The following is a 20,675-nucleotide window of genomic DNA, read 5'->3' on the forward strand; positions in this document are numbered from 1 at the left end:
AATAGGTTGTTTGCCAAACATTTGACGCATCCCTTAGTAGAAGTTTACATTAGTAGTCTTTACTTAAAATCATACATTCACATAAAGCCTTGTTTCTCGATTGATTAATTAAATTCTTTCTTTATTATGACTTATTCTTAGCCGTTTAAATCAGTTCTTATTCTTTGACCAAACATAAATATTCAGGTGTCAGAGCTTGTATTTTTTTTTCTTGCATTTTCTACTAAAGATTTGCTCAAAACATGTTTTTACAGCTTTTGTTGATTTTAAGTTGACTTAGTTTTGGCCCTAAAACACGACAGTGCAAATAATGTTTAGTCATGATTGTGCAACTAGGCAAGTTTAGGGTTTACAGTGTTGCAATGCCAACTTCATATTTTCAATTCCCAGGGAACCCCTAGATTGATTCCCTTCTGTCTTCAATTACAATATTTAGGTGTACTGTCTCTTTAAGAAACTCTTCATGTGGTCGACCCATGGTTGTATATGTCTCAGATATTGCGTAAGAGTTTCTCCAAAGTAATGCATGGTTTCCCTCACTTTATGTTGGACATTTTTCCCTTGTGTCTTAAGTTTTGGCAGCGGTCCTTTGAAACAGTCCTCTTCCTTCACTTTGAAATATGTTTGTGTTGCAACAGTATATCTTTGCTTATTACCAGCAATAATAAAGCCATGCCCAGAGGCAGTGAACATTATGAGCGAGATTATGTATGTTTGTCCTCCGTGTGTTTTTGAAGGTTGCGCCCAGTGATGTTTTTGTGTTTAAATGTGTGATTTCCTCTTCCTGCTTCTCAGAGCATTATGGACTCTTTACAGCAACTTCTAAGCACTTGTAAAGCGGTGGAAAATAAGCCTGTATGTTGAGGCGGGAGCGCCTGGTCCTCCATGCCTCATTAATCCCTGTTTCAACCACATACATGCCTTGATCTCTCAGCTGATTGGCCAGTGCTCAAGTCATATTTGCGGATATTTTATAGACATTCTTGCTTTCGTAATCGGGGAGAGTTGATCCGAGAAACTGCAACTCAGAAAAAGATCCCAGGACAAAGGCTCTGTTTTACTAATCGACTATGTATTATAATCACAGGGTCATGGGGACGTGGCAGTGCTGTTTGAATAGAGCTCTGTCTCTTAAGTGTCCAGTGAATACGTTTTTTTTTTTTTTTTTTTAAAGATTAACGTTGATTTAAAGTATCCTCAGGGTTATGTGCACATTCAAAGATTTAGAGGAAAACAACACCATTTTTCAATATTTTACTTTATCCATTCCCTAACTTAGACGTATTAATACATGCCTATCTTTTTTCAATGCATGCACTTAATCTTTGTAAAGCACGTCATGAATGTGTTAGCATTTAGCCTAGCCCCATTCATTACCAGGGATGAATTTAGGACCCACCAAACCCTATTTAAAGACTGTTACATGAGTAGTTACACGAGTAAGTATGGTTGCTCAAAATAAAACGTGGGGATTTTTTTTAAGCAGAAAAAATGAGAACTATGTAGGTTGAAATGCTGCAAACTAAGTGCTCCTCCATGTTTTCCCTATTTAAAAACTGCGGAAGTGTTTGTTGGCTTTTAAAATTCATCCCTGTTTGGATCCTTCGGAATGAATGGGGCTAGGCTAAATGCTAACACATTACAAAGATTAAAGTCGCAATGAAATTGAAATGAAAAACTATATATATATTTTTTTATATTGTGGTATTATTAACAAATTAGATATCCGTGAGCTTCATTATTTTAAGAAAATGTGTGTGTGCTCATAATCTTTAATTAAAAATGCAAATCTCCTCCCCTCCTCAAAACGATCTCTCTTCACTTCCGGTCATAAGTATGGCAGGTGGACGGGGTCCGGGAGAAGATAGCAGCGATTAGCAACACGACCCAACTTCAAACGATCCAATCAGATCTCGATGGACAAATTTAAATTAGGGCTGGGACAACGTGTCGACACAAAAAATATGTCGACGCAAAATATGCGCGTCGATTCGTCAGACCCAAAAAGACTGCGCCGTTGAGTAGTAGCAACGCGAGTGGCTCCAGTCCACGCCGGCTTCACAGCAAGTGTGAGCAGTGCGTAAGCGGCGCATGTTTTTTCAGCGCCCATGTTAACAAGCATGCACCCTGCCGCATGAGGAGCGCGAGCTCGCGGCTCTGTAACAACCGTGCTGCAATCGTTTCTGCATGGGTTCTGCTGCGCTGCTCACGCTCAATTAAAGTGAAAGTGCTTTGTTTATGGTTTAAATGCTCGTGGATTGACGGGAAAGAGTTTCATTTTACCATAAAATCATGAATGTGATGCCAAGTGTGTTTTAAAAAGAGCAATTTAACAAAAAGCAATGAAATATGTAAAAACACACTGTTGCCAGAAGACTGCGTTTTCATTCACTCTCTGTACAGCAGTAAATGAGTCCTCATCTATCTTAATAAACTTAAGAGAAAGAGATTTAATAATGTATGTGCTTTTTAAGTTTAATTGTGTTTATATCTGTCATTATATGGACTAGAACAACACGAAAACTGTGGATGAAACAAATCAAGTTATAAAAATTACACTGTGTGACCATCAAAAGGCACATTGAAGAGGTTTTGCTCATAAATGCATGCAAAATAAAGTCATTTGAACTTGAGATTTTTATACTGTTACTAAACAGCACAGAATGAGCTGCAAACGCTTTATTAAATGCTACCTCTGACTAAGAATGCATTATTTTGCACTTATTACACGGCTCTCTGGAATGCTTGATTCTGATTGGTCAGTTGAGACATTTGCAGGTTCGTTCTTTTCAAATAATAACCGCTCCATAATAATAACAACGCATAGCCGGACTACTTGCACGAGTAAAATCGCTCCGCGCCAATAAAGATCAATAAAGATTACTGTCTGTTTGGCGCCATCTTGTGACAAACACTCGACAACCACGACAAGACACAGACAGCTTACTGAGACTGAACTTGACAAAATAGAGCATGACAGCTACGAAGCCAACACACAAAAAAATACAGAATGGGCATTACAACTTCTCAAAGACTGGTTAAAGAGAAAAAAATGGAGACAGACAAGTATGAAGCAGAGGATCTTAACTCTTTCCCCGCCATTGACGAGATATCTCGTCAATTAAGAGAAAACGCTTCCCCGCCAATGACGAGATTTTCCGTCTTTCCGCAATACCGCTATTATCCACCAGGTGGCAACTTTTTAAAACCGGAAGTATTGCCCTATGGCAAGCGGCTGCATGTCCGTGTCTGTTTTAAAGATCGCTCTGAATGGGATCTCTATGAAAAGTCCTTCATAAAAATGGAATTATCTCTGCTTTTTGCTCAAAATATGGTGTTTTTGCAAAAACCTACCCATATTCAAAAGCTGATTGCAAAAGAACCACTAAAGGTAGGATGAAACGGTTTTTTTTGTTTGAAAGCAGAGGGTCTGTTCTTTCATTTGGTATATTGTATGTTTATATATTTAAAGAAGAACATTTTCTGGAAGGCATTAAACTTTGGTGAAAATCATGAAAAACGCTGGCGCTGGCTGGCAACTTTTTTTAAAAACGCTGGCGGTGAAAGAGTTAATAAGGTATTACGATCATTTTTTGCATCTGTGCAAAGTTTTGCGGAAGGATAAAAATGTTTATTTAAAACAAATATGCCAATAAAATGTTTCAAATTCATATTCATGTCCAGTTTTTTTTCTTATGTGGCAAGTAGCCGTGTAATAAGCGGGATAATGTAGAGGCAGCCGGTAGTTATTGGGAAATAAGCCCCTTCAGTGTGATACAAGACCCTCCGTTTCGCGTCAGGTCCTGATCACACTGTCGGGGCTTATTTCCCAATAACTACCGGCTGCCTCTACATTATCCCTTACTTGTATAGTCTTTTTTTATTTTGAAATTTCAAGAGCAATCAACATATTTTGAAATGTTTACATTCAGATATGTAAATCAACATGTATAAATTGCTATTAGTTAATTAATGGGGAGATAATCGAATCGAATCGAAGTCGAATCGGACTGATAAAATGAATCGTTAGATTAATCGATGCATCGAAAAAAGAATCGCAAGATTAATCGTTAAAAAAATAATCGTTTATCCCAGCCCTAATTCAAATCCAACCCTGCCTTATTTCATCTCAAAAGCTGTTTCATTCGGATATACGTCACCACGGGGAAAATAAGGCAATCCCTACTTCAGTTTCATGGCGACTTTAAGTGAAAGCATTGAAAAAAATTGGTTTTGTCTAATTTGAGGTAAGAACATATTAAAATATTGAACAACGGTGGTGTTTTCCTTTAAACATAAAAGCATAACTCATTTTTAAAAAAATGCAGCATTAAGTGAAAACAACTTGGTTTTGCAAGTCAGTTTAACCTAATATTTTAAATTTTGACCTGCGATAAGTTGACATAACTAAATTTGTTAAGTTAAAGTAACACAAAAATATGTGTGTATGGACAAGCCTGATCTCACAGGAATTCATAAGTATTTTTCGAGTTATAATTGAAAAGTCAATTGTGCAAAATTTAACGATTATTAGAAAAAATACAAAAAAACCTTCTCTAAACCCAACGTCACGGGCGAAAGCAAATCGTAAAAAATCATACAAATGTGGTCGTGCAAATTAATATTTTATTATTTTAATTAATAAAATTAGCAACCACATAAAAATAATGTACGTGTGAATTGCCATGAGATGAGCCCATGTAGAATCTGCAACTTTTTACAAGTTTTTTTTGTGAATAAAAATCACAGAAGTGTCCTATGGCAAGAACGTATGGTTTTGGATGATTAACGACTCCCAAAACTCCCAAATTCTTATGAATGCAATGTGTCTGATTGTTTTATGTTTGAATTTTAAACAGTTTGTTATTTTCAGTACCAAGTGCAGATTAATTTTTAGGGTTACCGCGATGGGGAATTTTTTTTGTCAAATAAGGCAAGAAATCTTAATTGTGCTTAAATAGACTAATGCCTAAACTAAAGTTTAAATAAAACAGACTATATAAGCAAGTTTGGCCTATATACACTACGTTATACTGTATATAAGCATACTTGCAATGTAAGTATACATGCCGATTAAATCTCACACCCAATTTTTTTATTAATTAAATTTAATGAATTAAAACAATAGATATTTAGAGAAGTTTGCATCCTTCTGTGTCTTTCTGTGGGTCTCGGCATATAACCTACAGCCACATTTGTCCACTGTCCATGAGATTTACATCACTTCACATGCATTCACAAGGACACGCTGCAGAAAGACCTCACTGTCTCTCGCCATAAAGATAATTTGTTGGCATGCAAATTCCTCTGAGAGTTTTGCGCATGCTGGGACCCTCAAAGTCAAGAATAGCTTGATGTTACCAAACAACTGTAATCAGAGAAGATCTTCACTAACATTGACATGTTTGGTACGTCTGCTATGTTACCCAACCTGTGTTTGGTTGAAAATAAAGTCAATCTTCTGACTTCTGGGAATTCCTGAAATATGTGGTTTCTTTTAGACTATAGTTCAAGTTTGCGAAGTGCTTCCTCGTGTCTTGAGGCCTTTAGTTGATGAAGCTGATACTGTAAACATGGACCCACGCACAGAATCGTCTTTTAAATCTGCTATCCTTTAAGTAGTGCGCTGACCATCTGCTCTACTGTGAAGACCTCAAATCCTTGGGGAGCTCAGCGTAGTGCGCCTGTAATTCTCTCCTTATGGCCCTTACGCAATCCGGTTAGGCCTTATGGAGAACACAGAGGTATGTGTTTGCATGTGCGCTTGTGTGGTTTTGTACCGTGTTATAAGCAGGAAATGCTAAAGTAAAATACAGGTTTTGTTTTGTAAACAGGATTTTACCACAACAATCTGGCGTCGATTTCCTTTTTAAAGGTTTGCATAAGTGTACAAGTCCTTTCACGGTTACCTTTCATAACAGATTTGACTTTTGTCTGAGTGAAACGGGATATTCAGGTACATCAAAATGACATTTTATTTATGAGAAAGCTACAGCGTTTCTGTCGCTCAGTTGGTTAGCAATGCAAAGTTTGTGGGTTTTATTTCTTAGGGAATATGTGTGCTGATAAATTATTTTTATAGATTACGGCCTGGTTTCACAGACAGGGCTTAGATTAAGCCAGAAGTAAGCCTTAGTTAAGTAAACCTTGGCTTTGGAAACCCAGCTAAAGTCATTTTTTTGTGATTTACTGTTTTCTACAAAAAAATCTAATTTAATATAAAGACCATTCTGTGAAAAATATAACCTTGATGTATTTAATATTTACTAATGTCAAAGATTAAAATCATAGTGAACAATTAGTTTGAGTCTTCAATCTGGATTTCACATATATCAGTGCAAATTGTTTTTGGTTAAGACCGCTCAAACATGCATTTTAGTCCAAGTTTAGGCTTATGTCCCTATCCTTGAAACCAGACCTTATGTAATGCAAGTTGTTTTGAAATAAAAGCTTCTGCCTAATGCATAAACCTACAACAAACATTAAACAAAACTTGTTAGAAAGTCAAAAACGCAAGATTAGTTAAACCAGTGACCAATTTATTCATCATAAATTCTGTGCAATTAAACTGCCAAAAAGTAAGGCTACTAATCAACAGCACAATATTGTATAATTTAATATGTTTAATTCAAATAATTTTAAGTTTGAGATTTTGTCTTTTGGGGTGCACAAAGGGATGCAACTTGTACAAGGGAGGGGGGCTCGCCGAAGGGGCTCTTTGTACTTGTGTAGCCTGATTGGATCCTTACTAGTTTATTAAACTAAAGCATGCTTTCGAAACTTTAACAATGACTTCTGACTAACCCTTCCTACCATTCACTGTCATTCAGTATCTCGTGTAGATCTGTGTGTGGATGATATGAATGACATTACTGTAAAGAAGTGAACAGAGGCCTCAGTGAGACCTGCGTGAGCACCTGAGAGCGCTGGCTTACATCCAAATCTCACAGCGGTCGGGTTCATTGACTCCTGATGAGAGACGTTCACCAGCAGACAAAGGCACATTGACCCCACCGGCACAAATAAATACACCTCCTCTATTGAGACATTGAAACCTATTAGTGTTTAAGTTGTTGTTTCAGAGATAGCCTGTGCCCTCGGCTCAAATAATACATGAGATTGTGTAAAGACTCAAAGCTTCTGGTCTATAAGTGTTATTTAAGGAAAGTAACCTGTTGGTTGGTGAATGTTTATAATTTGTTGGCATATTTTATGTTCAAAATTAACGTTTATTTAACGTTTTTTGTAATTTAAACTGGTAACTGGAGTGTTTTTCTTTAGTCTATACATGAATAGGAGCCCTTAGAGACTATTAAGGCATCATTAAGTGGATGGTTGTGAATCACATTATTGTGTGTCTATTGGAAAAGGTGGCAGCTGGTGATTTTGGCAGTGGACTGGAGTTTTGTGCTCTGTTGATAGTAGGGTTGTGCCGATAGACGATATCATCGTCCATCGTGATGGTTGACTGACATCACGATGGAGAGACACCATCGTGATGCCACGCCCCCTCCCCACTCCGCTGCGAGTTGACATACACTTACTCTCTTCTATATAGACTATAGTTAACCTAATATCTTTGCGTGAATTGCTCTATAAATTAAATAGAAGACGTGAGACGTGACGTGTGTTAGTCTGTGAAAATATCCTGTCGGGCATTTGATCTTGACTAGGGATGGGCACGGATATTCGAATATTCGAATGGCAATAATAATTCGAATTTAAAAAATGCTATTCGAATGTTTGTTTGTTTTTAATGTGCCACGAAACGGTAACAACTTATTAAATGCTTTTTCACTTCATCTATACTGTCTTTTACAGACTTAAATGTAAAATATACATGAACATTAATTTGTATGTATTTCTGATTGTTTGGCAATGCAGATTGCAGACGAATTTAAGTTTTTCCTTTTATCTCCGGGTTTGTCCCCGCCGCGCCGTATTTGGCCACTGGCTCAGTGAGGGCTCACTTCTCCGCCGCCCGAATCAACACATCATGAGAGATTTGTAAGCTTTCTGTTATAAAGTCTACTTTATTTTGTTAATAAAGAGACAGACACGGAGAACGAAATGAAACGGAGAACATTTATTATATGCGGTGCTCTTTCGAAAATGAACCGGATAACTGCACATGGCAGTTTAAAGCAAAGCACCGTCTTTGTAAAATGTTGTTAAATTAAGCTAACGTTAGTAACTTTGCACAGTCAAAAATAATGTATCGAGCCAGCTTACGTTATTTGTAAAATAATGTTAAATACAGATTTTCAATCTTGTTCAATCCGTCTGTTGTTTTTATCGGATAACCATCATCAGGAAGAGTTTTCTCCGCAGCACCGGCATTATTGTATCTAGTCAGAAGAACGGGCTTTCACCGAAGCAGGTAGGATAAATATGGTTTTCTTTATTCACAAATACGTCAAACTAAACTGAGAAGATATTTATATGGCGACTGAGCAGTCGGTTATGTAGATGTGTTTTTTCGTTTGCTCCGGGCTCTTGGTGTTTTGAGTCTGTTTAAATGATGATGGCCTACTTTGTCAAGTCCTCAAACTTTAAACTTCGCAAGTCCTCAAACTTCGCTTAGATTTGGGGTTAGTGTATAATATTTGGTATAATATAATGTATGTAACATCAAACAGTAATGAATAAATACTAACGACCGACTTGAAACTAAGGATTTGACTAGACTTTGCTCCGCATTAAGTTTTAACGCATTTTTTTCTGAAGAATATTTTTTTAAGAATTTAAAATATATATATATATTTTTACAATGTTTTCAACTTAAAATACATACATATATATACACACAGAATATAAGTTTAGCTTGCTGTGGATATTTCCTAATTATAAGCCTTCTGTGAAATTATGACAAAATGAAAAATACAAAACACGCATGTCTTAATTAACATAATTTAAATAAACGAATATTCCTTCTTAAAGAGCTTAAATATTCGAAAAATTAAATATTAAAAAAAATTGTAAATTACTGGAAAATGCCCATCCCTAATCTTGACATTGCTAGAATCTTGTCTTTTTACATGTTGTACATTTATCTTAAAATATTTAATTTTGTACAAGAAAACAGCCCATATTAATCATTTATTAGTAGCCTTTTGTAGTGTCTCGGGAGATCGTGCTCATTGTTACATTGAGGCTATACTGCACTGAAGCGGCAGATTAAGATATAAACCCAGAATTCAGGGAACGTCAAGAACAAGAAAACGGGAACAACACTCCGACCGAAACGCGGGATTTACATACACAGACCATGTTTAAATTTAGATGTGTCTGGCCCTGTTCACTTTGTCTAGTTTTAATAAGCTGCGGATTGAAGTTCTGGCTGCTCCCCGCGGTGCTGAAGACCCGCTCTCTGACGGAGTACTGGTGGCACATATGCACAGATATATACGTGCAAAATTTGGAAAGCGCGGAGGAGTCGTTGGGTTAGTAAAATAATGAAATTATAGCTTTTAAATAGAAAAAAATATTTATGTAAAGAGATTAAAAGGTGCTTAAAAGTGCACAACTCTTCTTCAGTGGATTAAAGCTACTTTTTCCCCTTATGTGCAACCAGTTGGGATAGTAAAATAACAAAATTATAGATTTTAAGTACAGAATAGTATTTATGTAAAATATATATTAAAATAAAAAGTGCACAACTCTTCTTAAGTGGAAGTAATAAAGTAAAATAACGAATAATAATTATATAATAACGAATAATAACGAAAAATTAAAATACCCCCCCGCCTAACGATATCATCGTCCATCGCGATGGTTTACGTAACCATCGTCAACTGCCAATTTATGGGGACATCGCCCAACCCTAGTTGATAGCAGACCCAGTGTGTGTTGAATCTGTCCATTCTCGATAGTAACTCATAAATCTGTTTTAAATGCTTACGAACCGCAGCTAATAGTTTAACTCTGTTGATTTGTGTTCATTTTGAATTGTTATTTCGTCAATATTTGACGACACTTGACCATTCGTCAATATGTGACGCGGAGGGTATACCTTTCGCGTCATTTTTTGACGAACTGGGGACTTCAATACTATTACGTCCGTTGCATTCTCTTCTCCTATTTTCTTACCAATTTCGCGTCGGTTTAGGGTTAGATTTACATAATGACATCCCTACCCAAACCTAACTCTAACCCCAACGCCAGGTGACAACTGTTTCTAACCCCAACGCCAGGTGACAACTGTTTAATTTCGCGTACACTGTTTAATTTCGCGTACACGGTTTAATTTTGCGTAATCTAACCCTAAACCGACGCGAAATTGGTAAGAAAATAGGAGAAGAGAATGCAACGGACGTAATAGTATTGAAGTCCCCAGTTCGTCAAAAAATGACGCGAAAGGTATACCCTCCGCGTCACATATTGACGAATGGTCAAGTGTCGTCAAATATTGACGAAATGGGGTGAGACTGTGTTACAGTAAACGTAGCTGCTGAACCTGGTTTTTATCTTGTGGCTGATAACCATTTGGATGGCTGACATTATTTGTCTTGTTTTTTTTTATTGCATTTTAATCTGTAATTGAGTAATTCCAGCGTTATGGATGTGACATTTGCAGTCAAAACTTGAAACATAGTTTCTTAGAGAATGTGTTTTTCCAATGCATTGAACCATCTGTTTATATTTTCTTAAACCATTGATGATGGAGTCAAACATCAGTAAAGTCAGAAAAAACATTTAGGGCCAGATTTACTAAACGGGGCAAAGTAGCACAAGAGCGCAATTCCAAAATAAGCATAGATGGGAGTGGTAATATCTGTGGGTTATTTACTAAACGGGTGCAAATTAAATACTACAGGCGCAACAGCTGATTTCCATAATGACCAACGCAATCTACTTAGGGCAGCGCAAATTAGTTCAGGGTCGCAAATAAGCAGAGCTGATGAGTTGCGGGTGATCTACTAACGCCTGATGAGCTTGAGTTCAGCACCACGGACATCTCAGCTAACAAAGCCATATAGTACACTGAAAAGAACTGGAGGACAAAAAGATGAAGGTTTACAAGAAGTTTTAGAACACCTGGTATAGTGTGAAATCTCCTAGTGACGACTCTCTTATTTCAGCCAGAAAAAAATAGATGGCTTTGAAAACAAGGTTTTTGAATAATATTTTGAATAACGTGTTTAACACGTTTAAGGTTTCCTCATGCTAAACATAGGCAAAGTGTCAAAAAAGCAGTTGGACGTGTTACGAGTATTTCTGTGCCGAATGCACTTCATCAGGGTTCGTACAAGTATTGGAAAGTTTTTTTTAATTACGGGTCCAGCTGATGTATTTGGGGTAAGCCATACGTATCATTTATTTTTATTGGCACTTTCCCCGGAAAACAACGCCCACACTTCAATCAGTGAGTGAGGGAAAATCGAGGATGCTAGAATGATGATAGAAGTTAGTATCACTGCATGAGACAGCTTTGTTTAATATCAAGACTCAACAATGGCACAGAAGAAGAAGTGTGTTTTTGGATGTAAGGAGAAGTAAGCCAGCCTTATGAAAACAATGGATATAGCTTATTATCCGGGGTAGCGGTGGATTTTTGCGTGTGTGTTTGTTTACCCCTGGATTTCATTGAAACGTCTCAACCCGGTCATGAGTTGCATGAGTTGGAAATAGGCGCGTAAGTGCATATTATATAAACAACACAAACATGTAGTGCATCATAAGTTAAACAGTGTTGTATAAAGTTTTGTATGACTCGTGACTCGCTCCTCCCGCAGCTCGTAACTCCTCCTTCAGAATTTTTTTGTACGTTATCGGAAAGAATCGGTAAAGCTGGTCTGTCTTTTATAAATCTGATAAAACTAAAGACTCTGCGGAGATATGGAGGATGCAATACTACTCTATAGGTACTCCAGATTAACAACAGATACGCAGAAACAGTTTGTGTTATGGGAGCTTTAAGTTGTAGTATGCACATTTATGAAAAAATAAACATTATGGATGTGACAATTCTGAAATGTGCACTTCCTTAACTATGGAAATAAATGCTTTAAAAACTTTCACAGAGACTTTGCATGGGTATTTAAAACTCCTAATACTGACATCTAAGAAATTAGTATGGTAAAAAACAGCACCTGACTTATACAGACTTCCAATATCCTTTTATATTTTTCTATCTTTTTTTTCTGTTCTAAAAAAACAACAACTTGGCTATGTGTTGTACTTAATGAGTCTAGTTTTATTGCACTTATGTATTGCTGTTCTTGTGTTGTTCTAATTGCTTCTATTGTTTACTTCATTTGAGGGTCGCTTTGGATAAAAGTGTCTGCTAAATGACTACATTTTAAAATGTAAACTTACATGGAATTGCCCAATTGTTTCTCTAACATTTCTTTTTTGCTTCAAGTGAAATTGGGTATCAAAACTTTCAACATCACAACTATATTGTACAGTTGAAAACATGTAGAGCCAATCCTTTATTTTTGTAATATGTTGTTAAAAGGAATACTTTACTATTTATTACATTTACTTAATAAGAAATGACTATGTAGCGCCAAATACTCCATCCTAGACTATATATTTAAAAACTGCCATACTTTGTAGTCGCGATTAATCGTTAGCAGAATAAATGTTTTTGTTTACATCATATATGTGTGTGAACTGTGTATAATAACTTTGTATAAATAAATGTACACACATGCATGTATATGTTTTAGAAATGTTTACATGTGTATAATACATTTGTATATTTATGTATAATTTATATTATATATAAATATAAATACTTAATATATCATTTTTTTTTCTTAAAATTATACATGAATGTGTTCATATTTATATATATATATATACATATTTATTATACACAGTTTACACACATATGTGATGTGAACAAAAACTTTTATTCTGCTAACGATTAATCGCAATTAATTGTTTAGCATCCCTAGTAGTCGTTTTCTTTGTTTTTATTTCATGTGAAGCTGCTTTGGTACAATGATCAATTATTAAAAGCGCTACATAAATACAATTTTATTTAGATTTAGAAAATAATTACAAAATATTTATGTTTTATTTTAATTATTGGCCACCCTGCTGCAGCTAATGGCTTTACTCTGTAGATTTGTGCTAACATGTGTCACATTGCCGATATTGAGAAAGCAGTGTGGCCAATTTGCCGATATAAGGCAGATAGTAAGTAATAAAACTGTAAATAAGACACAATCAGAAAATTGGTGAAAACTAAATATTTAACATTTGATATGCATAGTATTTATAAATATACCCTTTTTAAGAATTTACAAGATAAATGTATTGCGGATCTGAAACCTCGCTCTACTGTTTGAATGAGACTTGAGTGTTATTCTGTATGACACAACGTAATATAATGATAAAAAGTGAATCATGAATGGTCATTTTACTTTAATTTTAGTGTCTTTTCATTAGGAACCACAAACTTGTCATTAGGAACAGAACGATTTATTGACCGATTCAAAAGATTTATCGGCTGATGCAGATAATTAAAATACAAATATCGGCCACTGCAATATATTCTCTAGGTCTTTTACAGATGTTTTTATGTAAACAGCGAATAACTGTTCATTTACTTTCATAACATGTTGTTTAAAGGATATACAATGTATTATTTTTTTATTATTGGCCATCTCGCTCTCTAAATATCAGTTTTTGCACCAGCCATTAGAAAAACACATATCGGTTATCGGTCGACCACTAATATTCATCCTGTTTCTCTCATTCTTTCCTCTTTATTTCTCTGGCAGTTATGATGTCTTGAAGCAGCAAGCGGCCCTTTTGAAGGATGTGCAGTGAGTGCTAATGGAAACTTCTGCATCAATATGAATGTTCATGATGTTGGCGGGAGACGACGCTTCGAGGACTCCGAGTTCACCTTGCGCATCTACCCGGGGGTCATCGCAGAGGGCACCATCTACTGCCCCATCACCGCCCGTAAGAACACATCGGCCGCTGAGGTCATCGAGCAGGTCATCGACCGGCTGCGGCTGGATCGGACGAAATGCTACGTCCTGGCGGAGGTGAAGGAGTTCGGTGGGGAAGAATGGATCCTCAACCCCACAGACTGTCCCGTCCAGCGCATGATGCTGTGGCCTCGGATGGCCCTGGAGAACCGGTTCAGCAGCGAGGACTACCGCTTTTTGCTGCGGGAAAAGAACCTCGATGGCTCCATCCACTACGGCAGCCTGCAGTTGTGGCTGCGGGTCACGGAGGAACGGCGTCACATGATGGACCGAGGCTTTTTGCCTCAGCCCTTGCCGAAGGACTACGACGATCTGTGCAACCTGCCGGATCTCAACGAGAAGACCCTGCTGGATAACCTGCGTATTCGTTTTAAGCAGGAGAAGATCTATACCTATGTGGGCAGCATCCTCATAGTCATCAATCCCTTTAAGTTCTTGCCCATCTATAACCCCAAATTTGTAAAGATGTACGATAATCATCAGCTGGGAAAACTGGAGCCACACATCTATGCGGTGGCCGACGTGGCTTACCACGCTATGTTGCAGCGTAAGCGGAATCAATGCATTGTTATTTCAGGAGAAAGCGGCTCTGGCAAGACCCAGAGCACCAACTTTCTTATCCATCATCTCACGGCACTCAGTCAAAAAGGGTTTGCTAGCGGAGTGGAGCAGATCATTCTGGGTGCTGGACCGGTGCTGGAGGTAAGACCTGATTGCAGTTACGTTTTTGCATTTGGCAGAGCGACTCGCGGTGCATTAAGGGTATAAAAATCTGTGTCAGTGTGTGTTTCTTGGGAATCGAACCAATGACCTTTGTGTTCCAATATGTTGGAATATAAATGGTATCTGATAAAAGTTGGGACTGTGCTTTACAAATATGCTGTGTTTGAATTTGTGAATTATTTGTTCCAGGTGTTTTAGCTTTGCCATCAAAGTTTATATCCGTAGTTTAGATACTACAAAAGCACTGTTTGGCTTTATTTGAGGGTTGTCCTTTCATCTGTGTTGTTCAAGTGGGGTTGGGGAAGTTAGCAGTTTATTTTGGCCATTAAAATAAATGCATTTAAGGGATGCGAATGTTAAGGGTTCCAATATTTAAAGGAGTTATATTACTAACCTAGATAAACATCTAGCCATTGTTATGGGTTTTAGTGGTGTGTACTTTGGTGTTGGTTCTTGGATAAGACATCTTTTCAAGTCAAAACTATCTAAAGACTGAAGCTGTTCCTTGTTTTTATTGGCATCTAATAAATGTGGCGTCTTCTCTGACTGTGGTCCATTTATAGTTCTGCGTCGGATCAACGCTGTGGCTTCTACGCAAAAGAGCGTCAGTTTTCATTTCTAATTCTGAACTGCACTTTAAAACCTAAAAGTGAACTCAACTCAAACCATTTAAGTAAACCGGTTGCATTAGTTTTAAAACACATACATTTGAGTACTGTGAACTTAAACAAATTGAGTCATATGTAGTTATGCACTTATATTTAAGTTCACACAACTTAAATATAAGTGCATTATTGCACATGACTCAAGTTCACAGTACTTAAATTTATGTGTTTTAAAACTTAAATGTTCTAATGCAACCTGTTTACTTAAATGGTTTGAGTTAAGTTAACTGATTGACCGTGTTGGAGACCACTGTTTTAGGTAAATCAGCTGGTCATGTGATACACTGTTGACAGTGACACTGTTACAGAATTTATCAAAGAAGGAGTTGTGAGTTTAAAGCTAGTTTTGTACTTTCCAGCGATGCCAGTAATTCCACTTTGTTGCAACATTTGCGCATGATTGTGATCACTTTATTGCGGATACTGTGGTTAGAGTCACAAGACAGGTATGGCATGCATGCATCACAGTTTTATTTATGCTTTTATGAAACGCTGGTTTTATATTAACAGCAACATGATAAAAGACACTAGTGTTCAATAAATATAAAAATATCACAACTTCCATGTTGTTTGATAGTAGGTGCATTTAGCATTTAATATTTACTAATATAAGAACGGTATTCATAGAGAGATGAAGTGCACTAACTGGTGTGCATGTGTCTGCTAGTTGTGTCAAATGTAGCTTCTCTAGTGAGATTTAAGTATAGACTGATGTATTGCATTGGACAAAATTTTGGCCAATATTTGGCATTTTTTATTATCGGCATTGGCCTATAAATGTTTCTGTTCCTCAAATGTATTCTTTATAATGAAAAAAGCACTCTGATGTAAAGCCAAAGTCTGACAGACAGTAAAATGACTAATGATTATGCACTTTTTATTACACACGTGATTCTGGTGTACAGTAAAGTCTTATTTAAACAGTACCATGAGGTGTCAGATCCACAGTATATGCATCTTGTAAATATTTTATATTTTATAAGTAATGAAAAGGGATAGTTCACAGAAAAAAATCTGTTATCATTTACTATTTTAAAGAATGTTTATAACCAAGCAGATCTGGGGCACCATTCATCTCCACTTCAATGGTGCCCCAGATCTGCTTGATAATAAACATTCTTCATAATAGTAAATGAGGACAGAATTTAACATTTTCTGTGAACTATCCCTTTAAATTGTATAAATCTTAATGTTTAATCTTAATGTTTATTTAGTAGTTTGTCTCATATTGCTTTCTCAGTATGAGTATCGATGTCCACATCAGTATTAGTGATGTTATCAATTAATCGATCTTCGATTAATTGTTGATAAGAATAAAATCGATAAAACTTAACGATTGTTGAAAAGAGCAAGATCATGCACGTGTGTGTGGCGCCTGCACAAAACGCATACAGCCGGAGAAAAAAATTAAGCGAGCATGCACAAGTTAAACTAGCCATGATCACAACGATGCTTGATGCCAAACACACACCTGGGCTTTTTAACATCATGCGAGACGAGGATGGCTGCCAACTAGGGTTGTGCCGATAGACGATAGTATCGTGTATCGACGATCTTCAGACATATCGGCAATGGCAGGCTTTCATGGCGATAGTCATGACGATAGTTGGCGAATGGTTATTATTATTATTATTATTATTATTATTATCATCATAGTTTTATATTAACACCCACAATTCATGCTTTTCCTCACATGAGGGTTTGTGGGCTTCACTTTACGTGGAGAGCTTGTAAAGAGAGAATTCCTTCTTGCACGTACCTGCACTTAATGCGCGCGTCTTGGTCTCCTTCTTCCACTAAATCCAACGCGCCCCGTCATTAGCAGCTGCGCTTCCCTCTGTTACACGTGCACGCGCTCTCGCGTCTGTCCGAAGTCTAAACATAAACTAAAGTAGTAATCCTTATGTATTTGTTCAGTTTAATGCGTTTCATGCGAGCTGAGGCAAACTTTACTTTTTGTTTAAAATATGACCCGCTGCATATTAGCGCCTCTCTCTCACTCTCGCGTACGTGCTGAAAGCTGCGCTCTGTCTGAAGTCAGATCACTAGGTATTAATCCTGTTTATGATATGCATTTCAAGGAGTTGTAGCAACACGTCCCTCGTGTTTAATATATGATTGTGTTTAAGATATGATCGCGTTCCGCTGGACCGATGCGTTTAAAAAGGCACCTCATGAGAGCACCACTGCTTCACACGTGTAGTCTTCTGCAACAACACTAAACCAATGCATTGAATTGTTTGTATGTGCGCGCACGTGTGTGTGTGTGTGTGTGTGTGTGTGTGTGTGTGTTTGTGTGTGTGCGCGCGCAGATGCATGTTTTTACAGTTAAGTAATCATGATAGGGTTTTAATGACGCGCTCGCATTAATGGCATCAGGTTTAAGAAGGTTGCGGTCATGACGCTGTTGCTCTTGTTTTTTTTGTCCACCCATCAAGTGACTTGTTATGAGTAAAAAATTAGATAAAAAAATGAGTAAACGTCTGCCCCGCCCCCCGATAATATCGTGTATCGCCGATCTCACAGGCTGACGATAGGACGATCTGAAAATAGGGCATATCGCCCAACACTACTGCCAACACAACGAAATGGCATCCGCAGTGGATCTGATAGGGTCCGATTGTTGAATGCTGTTCATGTTTTTCATGTTTTACACTGCGTCAGAAAATGCAAATACAGTTAGGATACTAAAAGCAAAGACCCTCTTCAGGGAAGCCTGCAACATTAGCATAGCAATGCTGCTATACACAGGGAAGGAGACCAGAAGTCGTTTTTAAGGAACAGATTAAAATGTTATCTTAAATTCTGACAAGAAACTGTAAAATGTTAATTTTGATATTTCACAGACGCATATGGACTTTCATACGACTGCGCAGAGTTCCCATGTGAGGCGGAGTTATACACTGCGTCTATTAGTCATTATATTTCATTATGAGATTAGTTTAAAATGTATGATTTCATCAAAACACCAACTACACTGACTTATTTTACAATTCCACTAGCATTTTATTTAGACAAAATTTTTATTTTGTTTCAAGAGTGGAAGCTGGCATTTTGCACTTTTACAGTTAACGATTATTTGGTTGATTGATCGTTAATTTTAATGGTTATCGAATATGGGAAATTGCATAAATTGACATCCCTAATCAGTATACATTTAGTATATATACTCTTGGTGAAAGTTTTCTAAATTATTTATTTGAGGTATTTACATTTTGTATCTATAGAAAATCTAACTTTCTGTCCAAATGCCAAGCAAAAGGCTTATGTTTAACCATATGGGTTAATGTCCAGCCATCTGACAGAGTTGAATGGCTCTTAAGTGGAGAGGACTTGCTTTAACTTGTGTATCTGCTCATTACTGATTAATGTTGTTGCGTGTGGAGTGGCTGAACTTACACACATCACATCCTCTCTATTCACATTGAGGTGATGCATCTGCCCGGTCTGTCAGAAAATGTATTTGAAATGAAAAGGTTGTTGAATGCTGTTTGACATTTCATGTTAAACTGATCGCAGTATAACACGACATAGCCTTATGTTAAAGCATCATATAGAAGGTTCACAATGAAGTTTATGGGTGAAATAAATGGTGTACAGATGTCTTGATCTGTGTTTGCTCTTCTTTAAGAGTATATTGTATAGTGTTATAATCCTCTCTAAAGCTTAACTATTCTCCTCAAGTGTGAATATCTGTTTCAAAGGCTCATCGCTGGATTTGGCGGTCAGCCAGACCAGTAGCTTTGATAGTTGGGAGTTACTGTTATGAGTTGGCTAATATGTACAGAGGATTATTCATCCAGCAGACCTGCTGTGATAGTGAAAGTGCTGTTGGATTTGTGTGCTGTTTGTATCTTTGCAATATTTCATTGTTACTAATGAGGCCATTAGGTAAGACCATGTAAGTATGCATGGTAGTACCATGTTTATTCTTTTGTAGGGGTTTATTTTTGGTAGGAAATATGATTAAGTCGGCTTTTTTATGCACATCCCAAACATCCTAATTGTGCTCAGGTGCAGGACAACAAAATAATAGTAACAAATGTATTAGTAGCGCAACATTTCGACCTTCGGGTAGCAACAAATGTATTAGTTGCGCAACATTTCGACCTTCGGTTAGCAACAAATGTATTAGTTGCGCAACATTTCAACCTTCGGGTAGTAATGAATGTATTAGTTGCGCAACATTTCGACCTTCGGGTAGTAACGACTGTATTAGTAGCGCAACATTTCGACCTTCGGGTAGCAACAAATGTATTAGTTGCGCAACATTTTGACCTTCGGTTAGCAACGAATGTATTAGTTGCGCAACATTTCAACCTTCGGGTAGTAATGAATGTATTAGTTGCGCAACATTTCGACCTTCGGGTAGTAACGAATGTATTAGTAGCGCAACATTTCGACCTTCGGGTAGCAACAAATGTATTAGTTGCGCAACATTTTGACCTTCGGTTAGCAACGAATGTATTAGTTGCGCAACATTTCGACCTTCGGGTAGTAACGAATGTATTAGTTGCGCAACATTTCGACCTTCGGGTAGTAACGAATGTATTAGTTGCGCAACATTTCGACCTTCGGGTAGCAACGAATGTATTAGTAGCGCAACGTTTCGACCTTCGGGTAGCAACAAATGTATTAGTTGCGCAACGTTTCGACCTTCGGTTAGCAACGAATGTATTAGTTGCGCAACATTTCGACCTTCGGGTAGTAACGAATGTATTAGTTGCGCAACATTTCGACCTTCGGGTAGTAACGAATGTATTAGTAGCGCAACGTTTCGACCTTCGGGTAGCAACGAATGTATTAGTAGCGCAACGTTTCGACCTTCGGGTAGCAACAAATGTATTAGTTGCGCAACGTTTCGACCTTCGGTTAGCAACGAATGTATTAGTAGCGCAACGTTTCGACCTTCGGGTAGCAACAAATGTATTAGTTGCGCAACGTTTCGACCTTCGGTTAGCAACGAATGTATTAGTTGCGCAACATTTCGACCTTCGGGTAGTAACGAATGTATTAGTTGCACAACATTTCGACCTTCGGGTAGCAACGAATGTATTAGTAGCGCAACGTTTCGACCTTCGGGTAGCAACAAATGTATTAGTTGCGCAACGTTTCGACCTTCGGTTAGCAACGAATGTATTAGTTGCGCAACATTTCGACCTTCGGGTAGTAACGAATGTATTAGTTGCGCAACATTTCGACCTTCGGGTAGTAACGAATGTATTAGTAGCGCAACATTTCGACCTTCGGGGTAGTAACAAATGTATTAGTAGCGCAACATTTCGACCTTCGGGTAGTAACGAATGTATAAGTAGCGCAACATTTCGACCTTCGG

The 20,675-nt window shown here is 37.4% G+C and overlaps 1 protein-coding gene across 7 annotated transcripts in view; it reads left to right on the forward strand.

Annotated features, from left to right (window-relative positions):
- myo9aa (myosin IXAa) overlaps window positions 1-20,675 on the forward strand; it is a 158,747-nt gene that overhangs the window by 20,684 nt on the left and 117,388 nt on the right. For all 7 annotated transcript variants that reach the window (XM_073813090.1, XM_065261616.1, XM_073813095.1 and 4 more), the window contains exon 2: window positions 13,737-14,654. In XM_073813090.1, coding sequence (XP_073669191.1) covers window positions 13,812-14,654 — 843 coding nt within the window. In that variant the 5' untranslated portion in view covers window positions 13,737-13,811. The remainder of the gene's footprint in view (window positions 1-13,736; window positions 14,655-20,675) is intronic.

This window comes from Paramisgurnus dabryanus, chromosome 2, assembly GCF_030506205.2.
Source record: "Paramisgurnus dabryanus chromosome 2, PD_genome_1.1, whole genome shotgun sequence".
NCBI classification, from domain to species: Eukaryota; Metazoa; Chordata; class Actinopteri; order Cypriniformes; family Cobitidae; genus Paramisgurnus; species Paramisgurnus dabryanus.